This window comes from Hibiscus syriacus, unplaced genomic scaffold (genome assembly GCF_006381635.1).
Source record: "Hibiscus syriacus cultivar Baekdansim isolate YM2019G1 unplaced genomic scaffold, ASM638163v2 tig00006230_pilon, whole genome shotgun sequence".
Lineage (NCBI taxonomy): Eukaryota > Viridiplantae > Streptophyta > Magnoliopsida > Malvales > Malvaceae > Hibiscus > Hibiscus syriacus.
In genome coordinates, this window is record NW_024062089.1 from 52,088 (window position 1) to 73,936 (window position 21,849).

The 21,849-nt window shown below is 34.9% G+C and overlaps 2 protein-coding genes across 3 annotated transcripts; both read left to right on the forward strand.

Annotated features, from left to right (window-relative positions):
• On the forward strand, window positions 1–2,053 carry LOC120200608 (ferritin-3, chloroplastic-like). The gene is made up of 8 exons (XM_039201407.1): window positions 1–407; window positions 537–620; window positions 699–759; window positions 841–928; window positions 1,249–1,310; window positions 1,443–1,508; window positions 1,589–1,652; window positions 1,754–2,053. Exons 1-8 carry the CDS (start codon window positions 97–99, stop codon window positions 1,801–1,803), a joined length of 786 nt encoding a protein of 261 aa, XP_039057338.1. The 5' UTR covers window positions 1–96; the 3' UTR covers window positions 1,804–2,053.
• A 16,205-nt stretch (window positions 2,054–18,258) lies between these two features.
• On the forward strand, window positions 18,259–21,234 carry LOC120200609 (inactive receptor-like serine/threonine-protein kinase At2g40270). 2 transcript variants are annotated; one of them, XM_039201408.1, is made up of 11 exons: window positions 18,259–18,326; window positions 18,384–18,504; window positions 18,567–18,729; window positions 18,809–18,880; window positions 18,989–19,132; window positions 19,230–19,295; window positions 19,372–19,536; window positions 19,585–19,835; window positions 19,935–20,125; window positions 20,213–20,345; window positions 20,426–21,234. In XM_039201408.1, the coding sequence occupies exons 2-11, from the start codon at window positions 18,393–18,395 to the stop codon at window positions 20,983–20,985; spliced, it is 1,857 nt and encodes a 618-aa protein (XP_039057339.1). In that variant the 5' UTR covers window positions 18,259–18,326; window positions 18,384–18,392; the 3' UTR covers window positions 20,986–21,234. The 2 variants fall into 2 exon arrangements, with proteins under 2 accessions (XP_039057339.1, XP_039057340.1); XM_039201409.1 differs by having other exon boundaries at window positions 18,260–18,326; window positions 18,588–18,729.
• The last annotated feature ends 615 nt before the right edge of the window (window positions 21,235–21,849 follow it).

The window sequence follows — 21,849 nt, forward strand, 5'->3', positions numbered from 1 at the left end:
CTCACGCCCCCATCTTCTTCTCCTTCCATTGTTTGTTAAAAGTCTCTGTTTTTATTCACCCTTTACATCAAAAAGCTTCTTCTTTTTCTGTTAGCCATGTTGTTGAAAGCTTCCCCTGCTTTTTCTTTGTTGAAGAATCCGGCTGTGGAGAATCGGGTACCCCTGTTTTCCTCTCAATCTTGTCCAAAAAACAGGTCTAGGTCTGGGTCTGGGTCTGGGTTCGGGTTCGGGTCTGTTTTTGTTTGTGCGACCAAAGGAGCCAACACCAAGCCATTAACCGGTGTCATTTTCGACCCCTTTGAGGAAGTGAAGAAGGAGCTTGATCTTGTCCCATCTCTGCCTCAAGTGTCGCTGGCTCGTCAAAAGTATTCGGATGAATGTGAAGCCGCCATCAATGAACAAATCAAGTTGGCTTCTTTTTCCTTTTTATGATTTGATCTTCAATTTCTGTTCCTTTTACCGTGGATTATTGGATGCACGTTTATGTTTGGTCTTAAATCTTACAGGATTTGTATTTGTTTATTTTGGAATGACAGTGTGGAGTACAATGTTTCCTATGTGTACCATGCTATGTTCGCTTATTTTGACAGGGACAACGTTGCGCTCAAGGGTCTTGCCAAGTAATTCTTGCTGAAACTTCTCATTTTTGGTGCCCTTTTTGGTGAAACTAAGCTGATTTTAGGTTTTCTTTTGAATAGGTTCTTTAAGGAATCAAGTTTAGAAGAGAGAGAACATGCTGAGAAATTGATGGAATACCAGGTTGTTTGTTTATGTTGTTGTTGGTGTTGTTATTCTTTATCGTGTAATATCTTTTCCTGACTCGCCTTCGTTCTTTCGCAGAACAAACGGGGCGGAAAAGTGAAGCTGCAGTCCATATTGATGCCCTTCTCGGAGTTTGATCATGTAGAGAAAGGAGATGCCTTATATGGTGAGTTGAATTTGGATGTCTGGTGTGCTTATTGTAAGTGGTCGTGTCAACATTCACTTGTTAATGCCTAATTGGACTGCATGATAGTGTCTGATAAATCGATTTCGGTTGCTTGTACTCTATGATATTATGCATGCATAAACGAAACAATGAACTGTCAATTCATGTTTGCAACCATGTATGTTTGGAAATCTGCACATTCGATGTGTTTGTTTTATACGTTGAAATTGAAACGAGGCATTCGAGTGTTGTTACTTCTATGGAACCATAGATTTTGTTGTGATAATGTCTAATAAGTCGATTTCAATTCCTTGGTTCAGCAATGGAGCTCGCCTTGTCCCTGGAGAAACTAACGAATGAAAAGCTCTTGAACTTGCACAGCGTAAGACTTTCCCTCTTTTGCGTATTGTGTGCGGTCGAGCCTTTTGATTTCTCAGTCTGTTAATAGTCTAAGGTCTTATTGATTTGGATTATGAAGTCATTGAACTGATTGGCCAACACTTTGCTGAAACAGGTGGTTGAGAGGAGCCATGATGTGCAGCTGACGGATTTCATTGAAGGCGAGTACTTAGCCGAGCAGGTATGCATGCAACTCTTGACCTTTTCCATTCACGATCGCCGAAATCGGAACTGATGATCATGGTCTTGCTTTCTATTTAGGTGGAGTCCATCAAGAAAATATCAGAATATGTGGCTCAGCTGAGAAGAGTTGGCAAAGGACATGGTATGAAACTGAACTTCTCTTTGTTGTCATTCTTGGCCTCTCGCGATTCATTACTTGTTCCGTGTAAACTTACTTCATCGTCGGATGATTTGTATATTCAGGGGTGTGGCACTTTGATCAGATGCTCCTCCACGAGGGAGCTGCTGCATGAAATCCGAGATAAAGGCCGCTGCTTGCTTTCAGTATCAGAGGGTCAACCTATTAGGGCCAATATCCGTAGTTTTACGTGTTCGATAGATTTTGGTTGCAAGTTTTATGAATAGTTTAGAAGCTTTGTGTCGATCAATCGACATTAATGACTGTTTTCTTCTGTTAAATGCTCTGCAGAGTTATCCGATAGCTCGGACTAATAGTTTGAGAAGGACTAGAACCTAATCACAAGTAGGGTTCATTTGAAGTTTCTATGAATGCACACTGTCAATTGGCAAAGACCATTTACTTGTCAAAGTCTTAGGTCTGTTTGTTTGTCTCTTAATGGAATCATTCAGCGTTGAATACTAAATCGTTTAATATTCAGCGCGTTTGTTTCGTACCTCTAAATGATTCAGTGTTGACTGATTTCGTAAAACAATGTTGAATGATTCAACACAGAAGTACATTATGAATGATTCAGAGTCATTATCAAACAGCATGTCACATTCAGAATTAATTCATACAGAGTTTTTGAATCATTTAACATTTGAATCATTTATCATTTAATCATTTTGAAATAAACAAACAACTTTTTATATGTGATTGAAGATAGTATTGTCCTAATGTAAAAACCAAGAGTTAATATGAAAAAATCGAGAATGGAAACAAATTCAAACCGAGTTAAAATGGACGGTTCGAAAAATTTGACAAATCCGATCGAATCAAGCTGATCTCATCTCTATAGCCATGGCTGCTCTCTGATCTCTGGCTAAAATGTGTTCGTTCTGTTGTTCTGAAATAAGCCTTTTACACTGGGGATAGCTGTTGGACTTTAATTCCCAAAGGGACTACCATGTCTAAAAATGGATATCAATTCTCAAACTCAATTATACGTTCTAGGAGGGAGTTAAAATGTAAATTTATCATTGTGTCAACTTATAATTCTATATTTATAAAGGACTTTAAATTAATTTTTTCACTCACCCTAAGATCGAATTGAAAAAAAATATATTAATCCACACTTCATTTCAAATGAACTTTTGCATCAATTATAGGTTAATTTAGTTGGATGGAGTATTATATTTCTTTAATAATGGAGTAATCTTTAGTACCTATATTATCAGTTTTGATCTATTTTAGTATCTAAACTTTCAATTTTTTTAAAACTATATTTAATATTTAGTTTTAGTTTTTTTATTACCCATTACTTAACGCATTTAGTACTTAAATTATCAGTTTAGGTCTATTTTAGTATCTAAACTTTCAATATTTTAAAACTTAACGTTAAATTTTGAATCGGGATACTAAAATAAAACAAAAACTAAATTTTAGGTAAAAATTAGATTTTTTTAAAGTTTATGTATTAAAACATATCAAAATTGATAATTTAAGTACAAAACACATAATTTATCCTACATAATATTCAAGGCTCGAATCTTAATATTATGAAGGGTAAATTAAATAAAGATAATTATCTTTATTATAAATCTCCAAAACTATAAAATGATCATCTAACTCTAAAATATTACAAAATCATCATTAAATTTATTGAATGAAGAGTAAATTAAATTAAGATAATTATCTTTACTATAAATCTCCAAAACGATAAAATGATCATCTAACTTTAAAATATTATAAAACTATCATTAAATCTACATAATTATTATAAAATAGTCCTGAGATATTATAAACAACCATAAATTCTGATAAATTAATAATATTCTATATTTTTTTTGAAAAAACATATTAGTTTATGTGAATTTAATTATGTAAAGGACACCATACAAGAAAACCCACATGAGCATTATGGTTATGAAGATCGTTATTTTTTGCCCGCGAGTGAATTATATAGGGTATTGGGTCAACATGGAAATTATTTTGGAAACTATGATATTTTTTAGAGAAAATCGCCTCAGTGACCAAAAAAAAGTTATAATATACGATTTTAACCAATTTTTTTTGGATTTGCCAAAATGACCAACAAAATCGCAACGCGAAATAAAAATCGCAACACGATCCCCAGAATCGCAAATCAGTTTCCAAAATCGCAACGCGATTCTTGAAAATCGCAATGCGATAGTACAAATTCGCATTGCGATTTTCCAAAATCGCAACGCGAATATGAAAATCGCAACGCGAACACATAAATCGCAACGCGTATCCGTAAATCGCAACGTGTATCCGTATATCGCAACGCGTATCCGTAAATCGCAACGATAATACATAAAATCGCAACGCGTATCCGTAAATCGCAACGCGATATTTAATAAGAAATTGTAGGCCGGTACACTCGTCATATCGCCCGCCCATCATGGTTATCCCGGGTTTTTCCGGATGAGTCAATGGAGAAGCCGAACCTACATGTCGACGACCTGAAGAAATTGTTTAATAAGAAAGCTGGTTTCACTCGGATGGATGACGTCGATGTTGTCCGAGTATGCCTTCTACTACTTGTGTATGCCGGCTTTTTAGGCATAGAGGCCAGACAACCTATTCATCGGGAGCTAATAATATTGGTAGAGGACCTGAATGCATGGAATCTGTTTCCGTGGGGTTCGTATATATGGAAAGCTACCTGGACTAAGTTGTCGTCTGCCTTTGATGACCGCAAAAGTTTGCGGGGCGATGGGTCCAAATACACTTTGTCAGGCTTTGTTTGGGCCTTTAAGGTAAGAATTTCTATATAATGTTTCTAAAATTATAATTAATTATTTAACAATTACTAATTTTGTTATTATATTGTTTGTAGATTTGGATATTCGAGGCTTTCCCCAGCATGCGTACATATGCAATAAAAACGTCAAATGATATTCCCAGGGCTATTTCCTCTAAGAGGAAAACTCTGTTGGATTGGGAAGACTTAATACCATATGCGACAATAAATAATGTAAGTTAACACAAATACTTTCATATAATATATAAACAAGTTATTAATAGTAGACGTTTAACTTTGTTTGAGTTTTTATATTTTAGGAGGCCAACATTCCATTACAAAGACTGACACCCACGGAGGAAGAGCTTGCCACTGATTGGTGGCAAGCTAGTCAGAGTTTTTTTGATGGCACGGATGATGAGCAGCATCCACTTCCTCCAATTCGAGAGCCATCACCTCACCTAGAGCCATCACCCGATCGACCCGACTATACACCTCTAGAACGAGAGCCATCACCTATCCCGTCACATCATCGAGCCTCTTCTCCACCATCACCTCATGATAGGCGACCGGCAAAGATGCCACGACTCCTATCTCCCTGTTCTCCACCTCCACCTCAACGAGATGAGTCAAGGGAGTTACGTGATGAGGTCAATGCCTTGCGTGAGGAGATCGATACTCTACGCGATAACAATGGTGCATGGCGTGTGGAGGTGTCAACTTTACGTGGTGAGGTTGCCGCTCTACGTGAGATGATAGTATCGTTGCAGAATGAGGTTCATACTCTACGCAACGAGGTAAGTTTAAGATTTTCCATATTTAACTTAATGATAAATTTACTCGTAATTTCACTTAGATTAGCCATTTCACTTAGATTGCTTAGTAAATTTATTCGGTTGCTGCCAATTCTGCTAAACTGTGTATTCTTTAACACTGTGAAATAGTATTTGTCTTTGTTTTGTCTTTTGGTTGAAAGTAAATTTGTTCGGTTGCTGCCAATTCTGCTAAACTGTGTATTCTTTAACACTGTGAAATAGTATTTGTCTTTGTTTTGTCTTTTGGTTGAAAGTAAATTTGTTCGGTTGCTGCCAATTCTGCTAAACTGTGTATTCTTTAACACTGTGAAATAGTATTTGTCTTTGTTTTGTCTTTTGGTTGAAAGTAAATTTGTTCGGTTGCTGCCAATTCTGCTAAACTGTGTATTCTTTAACACTGTGAAATAGTATTTGTCTTTGTTTTGTCTTTTGGTTGAAAGTAAATTTGTTCGGTTGCTGCCAATTCTGCTAAACTGTGTATTCTTTAACACTGTGAAATAGTATTTGTCTTTGTTTTGTCTTTTGGTTGAAGTAATGCAATCCATTCAAGTTTCAATTTGCAGAAGAAGAAATAGTTTACTTTCGCAACACGAAACTTAAAATCGCAACGCGAAACCAAAATCGCAACGCGAAATGAAAATCGCAACGACAGAATCGCAACGCGAAACCAAAATCGCAACGACAAGATCGCAACGCGAAACCAAAATCGCATTGCGATTTTCATTTCGCGTTGCGATTCTTTCGTTGCGATTTTCATTTCGCATTGCGATTCTGTCGTTGCGATTTTCATTTCGCGTTGCGATTTTGGTTTCGCGTTGCGATTTTAAGTTTCGTGTTGCGAAAGTAAACTATTTCTTCTTCTGCAAATTGAAACTTGAATGGATTGCATTACTTCAACCAATAGACAAAACAAAGACAAATACTAACTTCAGGGTATTAGTTTGAAACATATTTTTCTTTGTTATCTGATGCATTTTGTGAACTATGATAGAATAATGACTTGGGTGAATACAATGCAAGTTTGAAACATATTTGTCTTTGTTTTCACTGTTTAAATATCATGTCTGTTTATTTACTGATTTTTGTATTTAATTATTTAGCGGCCCGATAGAGTGGATGCTTTACGTCGGGTTATGCTTGCACGACGGAGTTCACGCATCAGACAGCGTGCACGTGCTATTAAGTCTCCGTACACCCCAATAGTGCGAAGACACCGCAAGAAGAAGCCCGACTCGCCTGTCATCCCTCAAGAGTCCACTCCTATCGTTGAAGAGGCCCCCCCTATCATTCCTCGAGAGTCCCCTTCCACCGTTCAAGAGGCCACTGTCATCATTGAAGAGGTCCCTCCCACCATTCAAGAGCCCGATTCACATGGCGTCATATGTAGGCTTCTTGAGAAACCCTCTGACGTGCCGGACATGATGGATTCAAGTTGGCTCTCGTATGAGTTACCGGCCAGTACCATACCGGTATCTGAAGAGGAGAGGGATCAACTACCGGACACAATTCTGGATAACACCCTTTGGGCTAAGACCGCTGTTGATTTTTATCTACATGAGCAGAGCCATGGGTGTTTCACTAACATATGCAAGCTCACCGATGATATCTATTTGTTGCTTGATCGGTCTTGGTGGGGCGTATTATTAGGGGTCGAAGAAAATGGCTATTTCGATGGGGGGGTAAGTCTTATATTTTTCTTATATTTCAATTTGATTAATTTTTTTTTTAAATTTATGTAAGTCACTAATATATGTCTTTTTTTGTAAAACAGCATATCGATGCGTGGGTGACACGTCTTCTAATAATAAGAAAACTTAAGAAAAATAAAAATATACGATATACAATTATGCCGACGTCTTTTCACGCCGTTCACTTGAAGAATGCACGAGATGAATCATTTGATTTGGGCAATGGACAAGCTAAACTTTATCCTGCATGGTGGGAGGTCGATAAGGTTAGTATTTATTTTAGATTGAGTTTAAAGGTTTTATGAAATAAGTGCGCAAATGAATGAATTATTACTTATGATTGCATGTGTTTATCCCTGTTTTGGAACATAAACATTGGATTCTCGTCGAGCTTCAGCTCCCATCCCTTAAGACAATAGTGTATGGCAGCATGATAAATTACATATCATTGGCTGATTTAAGAGATGTTATTAAGGGATGGAGCTCTCATTTGGCTAAATTCTTGGATGCGATCAATTATTGGACTCGTTCTGGAAACAAGAAGCCAAAGAAGCTCAATATTACAGTTATTAGAGACGAGACCGCGCCACAACAAACGAGCGGAGCCAGAGGAGATTGTGGTCCTCTCGTATGCTTGGCGTTGGAGCGTTTGACGACGGGAAGCATCAAGTATCTACCTCCCACCGATAGAGATAGAGCTGCAGTAGGCTTGTGGTTTCGGCATTATATGGCTAAATCGATATATACGAGACGTTGCCTACCTGCATCCGCGTTATAAAAATGTCCATAAACAATTGGTAAGTTTATATACTTTTGGTTTGAAAATGTTTGGTTAAGTACCTAGAATTCAATAATTTGCTGTTTGTAGGTTTTAGATGTGTAGAAAGTGTTGTTTGAGCAAATGTTTGGTTTCTGCAGGTTAATCTCAGAAGTGAACTGCGTGAAAATGATGTATGGTTGCAAAAGTTGATTCAATAGTTTAATTTATTGTTTTTTGATTGTTTAATTGATTTGTAAAAGTTGATTCAATAGTAGATGATCGGAAATAAGAATTATTGCTTATTTTTTGATTGTTTAATTGATTTGTAAAAGATGATTTGTAAAAGTTGATTTGTGTAATTGATGCGAATATAATTCTTATTTGTGCTTGTTTAATTGATTGAAATGTAATGGTTGATTTTGTTGATTTCAATCTGCATTATGTTGAAGGCAAAATTGACTATCGCAATGCGAAATGAAAATCGCAATGCTAAATGAAAATCGCAACAAGAGAATCGCAATGCGAAATGAAAATCGCAATGCGGAAATGAAAATCGCAACGGGAGAATCGCAATGCGATTTTAATTTCGCATTGCGATTCTCTCGTTGCGATTTTCATTTCGCATTGCGATTTTCATTTCGCATTGCGATTTTCATTTCCGCATTGCGATTTTCATGTTGGGATTTTCATTTCGCATTGCGATTCTCTCGTTGCGATTGTAATTTCCGTGTTGCGATAGTCAAATGCATGCCTAATAGTGATAACAACTGAATAACAAGAGTTGGTTAAGTCAAAATGGTTGGCCTGAGTCATTAATTCAACTGAAAATGTTAAAAGTTCACACATAAAATCCACATAATACAACGTTTGCATTTAAAATCACCTAAGTTAACAGTCCCAAAAGGTGAAGCCAATTGTGATTTTGATGAGGATCCATATTTGGTAGAGGAAAAGATGATTTTGATGGCACTGGTGATCCACATGTCAACCTTGTATGACCACTTTCCTTGCACCGACTACATGTCGATCTCTTCTTCTCTTCACCCTTAGACGGTATACGATCGTGACTTTTTGGTCGGCCAGGTAGCCTTCTGTCCATGGCTGGTGGCAAAACTGTTTGTAAGTCATCTGGTATGTCCCACTCAGAAGGATGTGGAATAGGGTAGACAATCTCGGCATAAGTCTGTCGATAAACTTCTGTAGTGTAGCAATCCATAGCGTATGCGCTTGAATCATCTTGGTTTAAATGAAGAGCAACTTTTATAACATGGCCACACGGATAACCAGATGTTTGCCATTTCATACAACTACACGTCTTTGCATTTAGATCGACTAGCCCATTTAAGTTATTATCCAGTACTTGAAACAAAGTGTTTGAACATGGTTCAACTCTCCATGACGTTGACTTCACAACACGTTTCGTTATCTTTTTTTCAGTCCATGGTGTAACACGATGTTCCAATGTTCCTGTAAATTTAAATAAACAATACTTAGTAAAATATAAATATGATAAGTTACGAATTCAAAGAAATAATACCTGCATGGTTTCTTTTCTTGTAGTACCACTGTTGAATAGAGGCTCGAAAAAACTCCATTAACATAGTAATGGGTAATTTCCGGGAATGACGACTTAGAGCGTTGATTGATTCTGCACTATTAGACGTCATGAAACCATATCTTGCTCCAAGTTGATGTACTCTTGACCATCTTTCAAACCCGACATCTTCTAGTGTTTGAGCACACTGAGGCAAAACACGTCTTAAAGAATTTATATGCTTATTGAAATCCACTTCCCGATAAGCTTTTACAGCCTTCCAGTATGTCCATTTGTGCTTTTTTATACCAGCAGACCTTGATTTTAGATTTCTATACAAATGAACACCACAAAGTCCATGAAAAGCATCTGGGAAACACCTTCTAACAGCGTTGTCAATTGAGTTTGCCCTATCGGATATGATTGTCAGATTGCTAATAGGACCTATGCAATCCCTAAGATGCCCCATAAACCATGTCCATGAATCAGAGGTTTCAGATTTGCCAACCCCGTAAGCTATTGGCAATATCCCATTGTTAGCATCCATGGCTACTGCTAATAAGTTTACTCCAAGGTATCGACCTTTCAAATGTGCTCCGTCAACTATAATAACTGGGCGCATGCAAGTAATAAACGAACGAATCTACAAAATAATATACACAAGAAATATAATCATTTAAATGTGAAATGCATGTAACTAACAAAAATGAGTCAACAAAATTATATTGATTTACTAACCGTAGCACCAATGGCGATAAACAGCAACTCAAAGCGTCCATCTCTATCTGTTTTGATATGAGTTACCGACCCAGGATTTTTCAGCTTTAAATTGTGACAATAAGCCGGCAGTTGGGCAAACGATGCTTCTGGCGACCCCCTCAACAATTCCAAGGCATAACATTTGGCTCTCCAAGCTTGAGAATATGATATACTAATCTTGAACCGAGCATTCATGTCAGTCATAATTTCATGTCCCCGATATACCCTGCCATTCAAAAACATTAACTCAGCCAGAAAACCACCCAACACCTTTTTGTTTGCCTGTCTATGGTGAGGAAAAACTTGGGTTCTTGAAAATGTATGTTTATCAATAAAAGTCCTAACTTGAAACATTTCACAATCTTTTATTCTCTTTGCAATCATTCGCCACATACAGTTTTTGTCAATCATACACCTTGTTTCGAAACGATCTTTGCTTGATTTGTTAACTTTTAGTTGATAGCCATCTTCCACACATTTCGTATACAAAGCTATCTTCAAGTCTTCCTTTGTATCAAAACAATCATCTTTCTTGATACGAATAACTTTTGTGTAACAATCAACTGCTTTCTTTACCAACTATTCTTCCGGTATCTGAAGTAATTCTGGCATATTCCAGTTATACGCCCGTGGCATTTTCTTTTCTTCGGGGATTTTTTCTTCTTCTTTTTCTTCTTCAGGATTATATGAATTACAGAATGGATGTTCAACATGTTCATTCACAGTCGTAACTTCCTCCTCATTATCATCAACAATACATTCTTCGGCAACGGCTGTTTCATCATCAAAATTCGGGTATTGACCAATATCAAAATCATTACACGCAGGGTCTGTTTCTTCTTCTGAAACATCATCAAAATCCGTGTATTGACCAATATCAAAGTCCGGATATTGACCAAGACCAAATTTCGAATACTGACTAGTACTCACAATTTTTTCTGTTGGCTCATCATCGTCTAACTTGTCAATACGAAAACCGGAATTTGGTGCTGAAAGTTGATTGGGATTTGGATTAGAGAAAGGTTGTGGGTTTTGAGAAAAACTTAGTTGATTACTACCCGCTACTGACCCAACAATACTACTTCTAGGTTCAACAACATACAATGTAACATCATCTTGTGAAACACTAATGTAAGCAATGAATCGTTCAACATCTTCATTGTCGGTTAACAAATAAACTTTACCATTTCTCTGATAAGATAGCCTAAATCCACTTAGGGGCTCTAAATTCAATTTATTTGAAACACGTAGCATTAGAGTTTCATAAGTTAACTTTTGTAAAGACAATTTTAGTTGAAGATTCATGGGTAAAGGCATATATTGTAAAACACCATGAACATTATCCCATGACCCTCCAAAACACAAATCTATCAAAACATGATCAACATTAGATGATTTCATGGTTGTAAATTAATTTACTAAACAGACGAGCTGCGAAACTAAAACCTGTTGCCGGATTGGGAAGGATGTCGTTGGATATAGGAACGGATGTCGCCGGAGAGAGTGATAGATGGAGATGGAATGAGTTGCGATTTAGGGATTTAGTTTATGATTTCAGTGTTATATACCCAAAATTTCAGTGTTGTGATTTACAGATTCTCGTTGCGATTTACGGATTATCGTTGCGATTTACAGATTCTCGTTGCGATTTACGGATTATCGTTGCGATTTACAGATTCTCGTTGCGATTTACGGATTATCGTTGCGATTTACGGATACGCGTTGCGATATACGGATACGCATTGCGATTTACGGATATGCGTTGCGATATACGGATACACGTTGCGATTTACGGATACGCGTTGCGATTTATGTGTTCGCGTTGCGATTTTCATATTCGCGTTGCGATTTTGGAAAATCGCAATGCGAATTTGTACTATCGCATTGCGATTTTGGAAACTGATTTGCGATTCTGGGGATCGCGTTGCGATTTTTATTTCGCGTTGCGATTTTGTTGGTCATTTTGGCAAATCCAAAAAAAGTTGGTTAAAATCGTATATTATAACTTTTTTTTGGTCACTGAGGCGATTTTCTCTATTTTTTATAGTTCAAAACGAATTCATCATCTCAAGGTGATGAGTTTTATTAAATATAATTTTTTAATAGGTGGATCTTACGTGGACCATTAAATCATTAGTTCTATTAAGATTCATCACGTCGAGATGACGAGCCCATTAAAGAAATATATATTTTTTGTGTAAAAAAATTAATTTAGAAAAATAAAAAAGGAGACTCGTCACCTAGTTCCTCTGAATTAAAAAAATAGTCGTTTCAAGATTGTCAACGGTCAAATTCAACGATCATATAAAACTCGTCACCCGACTAAAAATTAAAAAAATAATTAAAAAAAAAGTTAAATTTTTTATTAAGATAAAATTGTTTACAAAGTAAAAAAAATTATTTACAATCTAATAAAAATTATTTATATTTCCTAAGTTCTTCTCGATGCCGATGAGTTGTCGAATGATAATATCGTGGGGCTGCATCTTGGGTTGGTTGCTGAAAAAATTGAGGTGTACTCAACACACTCTCAAACGCACTTTCAATATACAGGGATGGTTTATGGTGTTTGACGACATCATAGTTGTTACTGATTCGACTTGGCGACTTCGTTAACTATATACAAAGTTATCACATTCACCCTAACCCGCATCTTCGTGTACCATAGATGTGTGTTGGATTGCATCCCATGAATGTCTAACCCAAGTTGGCTGAGTCGCGTCAAAAGTATAATATGAGGTATGAAAATCGAAACTAGCCTGAGATGCATGGTAGTAATCTTTAGCGACAAATGCTGAAGAAGCTGAAGACATCGATGATTTCTTCTTGGAATTGGACTTGAGAAATCTGGCCTGATGGTGTTCCCATTATTCCCTCTGTTCTGTTGTCGTGAGATATGGTTTTTCATTTGCTTTGTAATTTATAAGATAGAGAGAATGGTTGAAAGCAAGGTCCAAGTGTAATCTCTTAACAGGGGAGCGATAGGTGACACTAATTCCAAAGCTCGATGTAGGCAGCGTACCTCGTCAGACAATCTTCCGCATGTTTCTCATGCATATCGATTCTATGTTGTGCGTCCATTTCAATGATATCCGTAAGAATCGACTGATAAGAGGCAAATTGTCGTAACACTCTATCAGTGGCGTGCCACTCCACAATCACAAATTTTAGTAACGGTGTCATCACACCATAACTCAGACCCCTTAAACAAATCCCGCGACAATAACATATGGATCTCGTCATCAATATACGGAAGGAAAGAAAACTGTAAATATTAAATATCAAAGTTAATATATATAAAGTTTAAAAATTTTAAAAAAATAATAAAAGAAAATTTATATACAACATATCGACTGGCAGTGTTAATCCTCATCCATACATCTTTTGTTGTGGCACCCGAAAACTTCGTATCGGTTATTTTATGACGCCATCTAAATATTTAAAAATTAAAAAATTAAAAACTAGAGTAAAAAATTAATTAAGTTTATGAAAATTAAAATATAATGTTAGAAATTTACCTTCTAGCAAGAGGAAACTCAAGGGGTTTGTTGTAATCAGCGTAAAAAACGGGAACCGATACCATGCCCAAGACTGTAGCAGTATCAGACAACCTGTTAGTCGGCTTTTCGACCATGCTCGACAATAAATGCCATGCTAAGCTCCCGGTATAGAAATGCTAAATTCGCTGAGCCTCAACTAGTTTTGCGACACTTACCGAAGTCATCTAATATTTTTAAATATTATGTGTGCGCCAAATTACCAGATTTATCCAATAATAATGTCCCTCTGATAAATTGGAGAAGATATGCCCATGACGCAATAATAATGTCGTTCTCGGTAGAGTCCCTTGTTATTTCAAATTCAGACTCCAACCAAATCATTTTTACCCGATAGCCCTCCATGACATTTGATGGCGACCACTTTCCCAAAACTTGATACATCAACACCGAGTGGTCGTACATGTTCTACTTCACCACCGGATCTCCATTGATAGAAACACCGAGTTGGTAAGCAACGTCTTCCAAGGTAATCGTCACTTCACCACTCGAGGAATGGAAAGTGTACATCTCGGGCCGCTAACGTTCAATTAGAGCATTGATCAATGCCAAGTACACCTTGAAGCCGCATAGAAATATGGATGGATAAAGACCAGATTGTTGAAGGTATATCAACATCCGTTTATGCAGATCTTTCGAAGTCATCCCGCATTGACGAATACTTCATTCTCCTTCTGGTGGGACTTCGATTGATGAAACATGGAAGTTGTCGAGACGCAACATCTCTGTTTGGGAAGCTAGTTTTTTGGGATTTTGCACAGAAAGTCAATTTTTTTTCTCAATTATTTTCGTATTTCGTGTTTGATGAGAAATCAAAACCCCAAACCCCTATATATACCCAACTTCCAACTAAAACGTGTTTTAGCTGGTGGTTTCATATGATCGTTGACAAATAGCTTGAAACGACTATTTTTTTAATTCAGATGTACCTTTTTTATTTTCTAAATTAAATTTTTTACACAATTTTTTTTAATGGACTCATCACCTCAACGTAATTAATCCCAAAAAACCAATAATTTAATGACTCGCGTGAAACTCATCCTTTAAAAACTATATTTAATGGAACTCGTCACCTTAAAGTGACAAGTTCGTTGTGAACAGTAGAGAATATCGTAATTTCCAAAACAATTTTCATGTTTGTTCAATACCTTAAATAATTGACCCGCCTAGAATATTGAAAAAAAACCATGAAGATCCCACCACCTTAAAATGACAAGAAATGAGCTCCTACCGTGCCCATATACATGGACATCTATCAATTATTATTACTACTTTCAATATACTATTTATTGTTTTTTTTAAATAATTCTATGACAATTGATACACAAAATAAGTAAGTATTATTGATGACAGATCTAGAAATATTTTTTAAGGTGGATACATATATATTAAAATAAAAAGATTTTTATATAAGTGACATAAATAAAAATTTCAGGGTAAACACCTTTAGTAAAATAAAAACTAATATAAAAAATTTTAAATTTTAGGATGCACACATACTCACCCTAGATTCTACGTATATTCCGATAAGTATTATATGTTTCTATAAAATAAAAACAAAAGACGATATAATAATATAAATTTGGAAAACGTAATCTAGTGACATATCATTAAAATTTATATAAATAACAACATTTTAAATATCATATTATTATTTCGGTACGTTCAAATCTCAAGTTATTTTATAAATTAAGAAAATTATTTTAACAATATAAATTTATAATATTCAATTTAAATTAATTAAGAAATTAAATATTAATAATTACAAAAAATAATTTGAATATGAAAAATTCCACATATGTATATTGTCACAATCAATGAAAGAGCGATAGTTTTATTTTATTAATTGACTTGAACATGATCCTTTCAAGTATGCATGTGATTTAGTAAAGAATCCAGCCAAGCAACATCAAATTATTTTATTCACTCCTTCAATGTTTCCCTATTTTTCACTCCATTTATTTTAATTTTTAAAAGTTTAGGTAATAAAAATATGGGTAAAATATACTAGTCTTCCGACTATAGAATATTGCTTTATTAAGTCACTCGACTATTAACAGTTACAAAATGGTCTCTCAATTGTTCATTATGTTTGAAACTTGTCATTTTCTGTTAAAATTTTGACGATTGTCTAAGTTGGATGTTAACATGATGAATGTGATATCATAGTCGTTTGAGATTTTGAGATCATATTTTATCATATCACAGTCAGCAAATTAAAATGTTCAGCTCATAATATCATCAAATTTTCAAAGAAAAATGACGAGTTTGAAACATAATGAATAGTCGAGTGACTGTTTTGTAACTTTTAAGGGTTGAGGGACTCAACAAAGCAACATTATATAGTCAGATGATCATTTTGTAACTTTTAATAGTCGAAAGACTTAATAAAATAACATCCTGTAGTCAGGAGACTATTTGCATACTTTATCCTAAAAATATATAAAATTTTAATTTTACGAAAATCTATATATATCCATAATTAAAACTAAAATTCTATATATATCCATAAGTAAGACTCATTCATTAACACAAAATTAGTAAGTAGTTGATAATGTACGTACGTTGACAAATAATAAACTGTTAGAATATTATATATGCATTTAATGAAGCAATTTACAAGTAAAGGTGGTAGCCATAAAATTTAATGAAATCTTCCTCTCTCTCTCTCTCTCTCTCTCTCTCTCTCTCTAATGAAAATTAGAGTTAACTGCAACACATGTCCTCAAAATATGACTCTTACTTTAAATTGATTCCTAAACTTTTAAATATTTTAATTTCATCCTAAACCATTATCGTTGTTCGAAATTAATACTTAAACTTTTGAACATTTCAATTTCATCCCCAAACTATAACTTTTATTCCAAATTGTTCCTTAAACTTTTTGAACATTCCAATATCATCCCAGACTATATGCATATTCTCATCACATCTCTTGTTAATAAAATCTTTAGGTTGAGTTATATTATTATATGTTAAAAAACAAAAATTTAGGTTAAATCGTGATTGAAACTAATTATATATTTGGATGAATTTGGGGATGAAATTGAAATATTCAAAAGTTTGAGGACTAATTTAGAAAGAGGGTCATAATTTAGGGATGAAATTAGAATGTTAAAAAATTTAAAGACTAATTTAAAATAAGGGTTATAATTTGAGGACATCATATGCAATTAACTCTGAAAATTAACTCAATCGAGTCTTAGTTCAACTATTATTACCTCTTTTATTATAAAAATAAAAAATTTGATTAATTTGGGATAATTACATGGCAGTGCCAATTTAAAGTTATCTCTTAACCTTTTAATATTGAAGTCTCACACTCCTAACATCTATAATAGTCGAACTTAGGTCCTCAAATAATAACAATAATTCATTTACCACATAGGTCAATTGATTAGTGCTAAAATTAATTTTTTTATAATATTAATTACGAAAATATTATTATTAAAATATTTAAATATTTTTATTCAAACATAAATGCATACACATGTTTTGGCGTAGGAGATATGCAAGCTCCAATTCTACAAGTGTTTAAAATCGATAGTATGTATTCTCCATAGCAAACAACGTATAGGCCACGCTCATATTATATATATATAGGTTTTATAAATTTAATTTAATTGTACATATTTTATCCCCGAACCAACTTATGTCAGTGGTTAAAGATATTGTTATTGTTCATAGATGTCATAGGTTCGAACACCAACAGCTGTAGCTACAACAGAGTGATTGAGCGTTTATTGTCGAATGGTTAAGAATATGTAGAACATATACTACTTTATAATCACATTAGCTTAATAATATATATATATATATATATATATATATATATATATATATATATATATATATATATATATATTGTTATCCCTGTTACCTAAAAGTTCTGAGATAATTGAATTTAAATGTTTTTATTAATATAGAGTGATGATTAAAAGTGGTAGTATCTATTATAAAGACTCTCATATATTTGACAATGAGTGTTCAAACATTCTATAGTCGTTTGTGCTCAAACTCGGGTCCTATAGGGATAACCATTTGAATCTAAATATTATATAGTGTGCTAATGTTGCAAAAAATATATATTACTTTAATAAAATGTATAATTTTAATATTGAAATATCATTATTAAGGTTAATATGTAACAAATTTAACTATTAATTAAAATTTTAATGTTATAACTTTTGTAGTCTAATTAGAACAAATAAAATAAAAAAATTAGGAACCAAAAGCAGAATTTACCACATTAAATTATAAAATAATCATTTTTGACACATATTTAATGGTTGAATTTATTAAATAAAATAATTGAATATAGTTCATATATATATATGATTAACTTTTTTATCTAATTCAATCAAATTTTCAAGTTGTTATTTTATTTATTTATTTATTTAAAATAAATATAAAATAATATTTATTTAAAATAATTAACTTAAAATCTTAAAAAATAACAATAATTTCTTACATGAGATCATTTTTAATAGTTTGTAGTGATTCATTGTATATTTGATTTAAAATATTATCATTTTAACCTATCAATTTATTTAGTCTGGACTTTAATTTAAAATAAAATACAGTCAAGTCATCCATGGACCACCCCAGTCATGACTCAACCCAACTGTTCATTGATAATTTGCCAGCTTTTCCTTTCATTTTCACCGGTTACTCGCTCTTCTGGCAATCATTTTGGCTGCCTTTGCCTCCTAGGAAATTTCAAAGAGAGAAGCTTTCAATTCACTTCAGTCTTTTAGTTCACCAGCACGCGTTTTCTACTCACTAAGTTGCGTTATTATCTTCCAACTCAGTGTTTGAATTAAGCTTCCACAAGGAAAGAAGATGATTGTGAACAAGAACTGGAAGTTTGTAAGATCAAACCAAGAGTTTGGAGTTGTTATCGTGCTGTTTTTCCTATGTCAAACTTTGGGTTGCTGGTCGTTGAGTGAAGAAGGTAACTTCTTTTTTTTTATGTTCTGGGTTTCGTTTGTTTCTCGAGAAAATGGTGGAAAAAAGATGTTTTGTTAATGGATGCAGGGTTGGCTTTGTTGAGACTGAAAGAGGAAGTGGTGAATGATCCATTTGATGCTCTGTGGGATTGGAAGAAAGGAGATGGAGAAGTTGACCATTGTTCCTGGTTTGGTGTCCAATGCACTGATGACGGCAAAGTTGTTGTTTTGTAAGTTTTTCTTTTCCTTTTCGTGTTTGGTTACTAGGAAAATAAAGGAAAATTTTGTATGGATGGGATTAAAATGCAGGAACTTGAAAGATCTTTATCTTGAAGGAACATTAGCACCCGAGCTTGGAAATCTAGCTCACATTAAGTCTATGTAAGTACCTATGACTTCATTTTTACTCACATTTCCGAGTAGCATACCGAAAATTAGGTCCATGCTTTTACTTTCTTGAATTCAGCAGTGTGATTTTATTTTCCCCAGAAATTTAAGGAACAACTGTTTTACTGGGAAAATCCCAGAAGGAATTGGAGAACTGAAGGAATTAGAGGTGTTGGACTTGGGATACAATAACTTGAGTGGACTAGTTCCACCTCAACTTGGTTCCAATTTGTCACTAACAGTTCTGTAAGTCGGCAATTTCGAACATTTCAATCCTCAATTCAAGGAGATTTTCTAAGCCAAAACCAGTTTTAGCGACTTAACTTTCTGCATATTGTTGCAGGTTAGTAGACAATAATGAGCTTCTTGATCAACCATCTGAGGCTACTAAATCCACTTGCAACCAAAGGTGTGCAGGCGATATGTTTGATAATAACTCTGTACTTGTGTCGTTATTGTTTAAGCCTTGTTGATTTCTCTGATAGGCAGCTAGGCCAATCTAAATATGTTGCACAAAGGAAACTGATGCATAAAATGCCTGCAATGCCACCAAAAGCACGCCTTTTATTCAATGGATATTCTCCTGCACGTCGAGGTCGAAATTCTCCTCCATCTTTTAATTCTTCCACAAATCGTACATCGGCAAGAGATGCTCCCTCAACTTCTAAGTCGTCTGCAAATCGTACATCGGCGAGAGGTCCTCAGAAGAAACAACGGTCCACTACTCTGGCTCGGTCTCCTTCAGAAAAGAAAGTATCACCCAATGCTTCTGCTCCATCCCATTCAAGTTCACATAATCAAACTGCAATACTGGCTGGAGCCATAGGGGGTACCATATGTCTTCTGATATTAATAGCCATTGCCTATCTCTTCAAAACATCCAAGGTATCTCCTGTGAAACCTTGGAAAACAGGGTTAAGTGGAAAGCTTCAGAAAGCATTTGTGACTGGTAATTCTTCTACTCCGTTGCGAAACTATACGCTAGACGACACTCTTTCAAGGGTTAATCGCACCTTATCATGTATGATCAAATTGCACTCATTTTCAGGTGTACCGAAGCTGAAGAGATCAGAGCTGGAAGCAGCCTGTGAAGATTTCAGCAATGTAATTGCTTCTTCAACGATTGGCACCGTCTACAAAGGGACACTGTCCAATGGGGTTGAAATAGCTGTGGCCTCTTTCCCAGCGAAATCTGCCAAAGATTGGTCAAAGAATATGGAAACACAGTTCAGAAACAAGGTATTGTACTGGTAAATTCCATGTAGATACACTCCATCGATGTGTTCTTATGGTTTGATTTAACTATTTCTTGGTTAATGTTCTCAGATTGACACATTGTCGAAAGTGAACCACAAAAATTTTGTCAACCTTCTCGGATATTGCGAGGAAACCAAGCCTTTTACTAGGATGATGGTCTTTGAATACGCTCCTAACGGCACTCTCTTTGAGCATTTACACAGTAAGTGCCTAATGGTTGCAGGCATTTGCCATTTACCTTTTCCTTTGGTGTTTGTAAACATTGTAGCCTTGATATTGCAGTTCAAGAATCCGAGCACTTGGACTGGATGGCGAGGTTGAGAATCATAATGGGGATGGCTTACTGCCTTGAACACATGCACCAGCTGAACCCACCGACACTGCAAAAAAACATCTCATCCTCAGCTGTTGTTCTAACAGAAGACTATGCAGCCAAAATCTCAGACCCATGTTTCACCAACCTGTCTGATACCCCACCAGCAACACTAGGAAGCAATGTCTACACTTTTGGTGTATTACTATTCGAAATGGTCACGGGTAGGATGCCATACATGGTGGACAATGGTTCACTTGATGACTGGGCGTCACAATATTTGAGAAACGAGCAAGCCCTCGTGGAGATGATCGATCCTACCCTAAAATCATTTGACAAGAAGCAAGTTGAGGACATTGGTGAGGTCATACAAGCTTGTGTTCACCATGAACCTGGACGAAGACCGAATATGAGAGAAGTTAGTACTAGGTTGAGAGAGATCACTGCAATTACACCTGATGGTGCAACACCAAAACTTTCTCCTCTGTGGTGGGCTGAGCTTGAGATTATGTCTGCTGAAGCAAGCTAAGAGGGGGCGAGATTATAAACATTTTATTAATCTTATGTAGGTCGGTAATGGTATCTGTTTATCCGTTTAACGGTCTAAGCATAGACTAATCCGCTGAACGGCCACAGGAAGGCAAAACTCTCCAAGTATTTAACTAGTAATGGTTGTATTTATTAATAGGCTAATGGAAACTCTGCTGTAGTAATGTATATACTTGAGATAGCCAGCAAAAATCTGGAGAATCTTGTTATTCTGTTTGTTCATTGTTACATAATACATTCATTCTACCAATGTTGAATTGATTGTTGACAGTTTTGCATTCTTTCATGCTTGTATTCAAGTTTTCTTTTTTAATGAAGAGATTTTGAGAATAAAGTATCGATGCGAATACGAAGGAATCAAAGAATTGGTGGAAAAGAAGAATTTGTAAAGAGTTATAGTTAGAGGATTAAATTAAATAAAAACTTGAGGGATGAAACTGAAAAAAAAAGATAAAATTTGTTAATATAAATTGAAGTTATATGGATATTCTAAAATGGTTGATGAGTATGTCTTTTAAAATTGACAAAAAAAAAAGCTTATAACTATAAAGTAATTGAAAAAAACAATAAAATTATGGACCAAACCGTAAAACAATCAAAACACTAAGCTATAAACTAAAAGGATTAAGTATAAAACAAGTGCCCAAACTATACATATTTTCACAAATAGGTGCCTAAAGTATTTTTCGATCCATTCAACTGCCTAATGTTACAAACATTACCCATTTAAGTGCTCTGGCTGTCAACGAAGTTAATTTTCCCAGTTAAGTGACACGTGTCACAATCTGGTGGTTTTAAAATTTATTTTTTTAAAATAATAATAATATTATTATATTTATAAAAA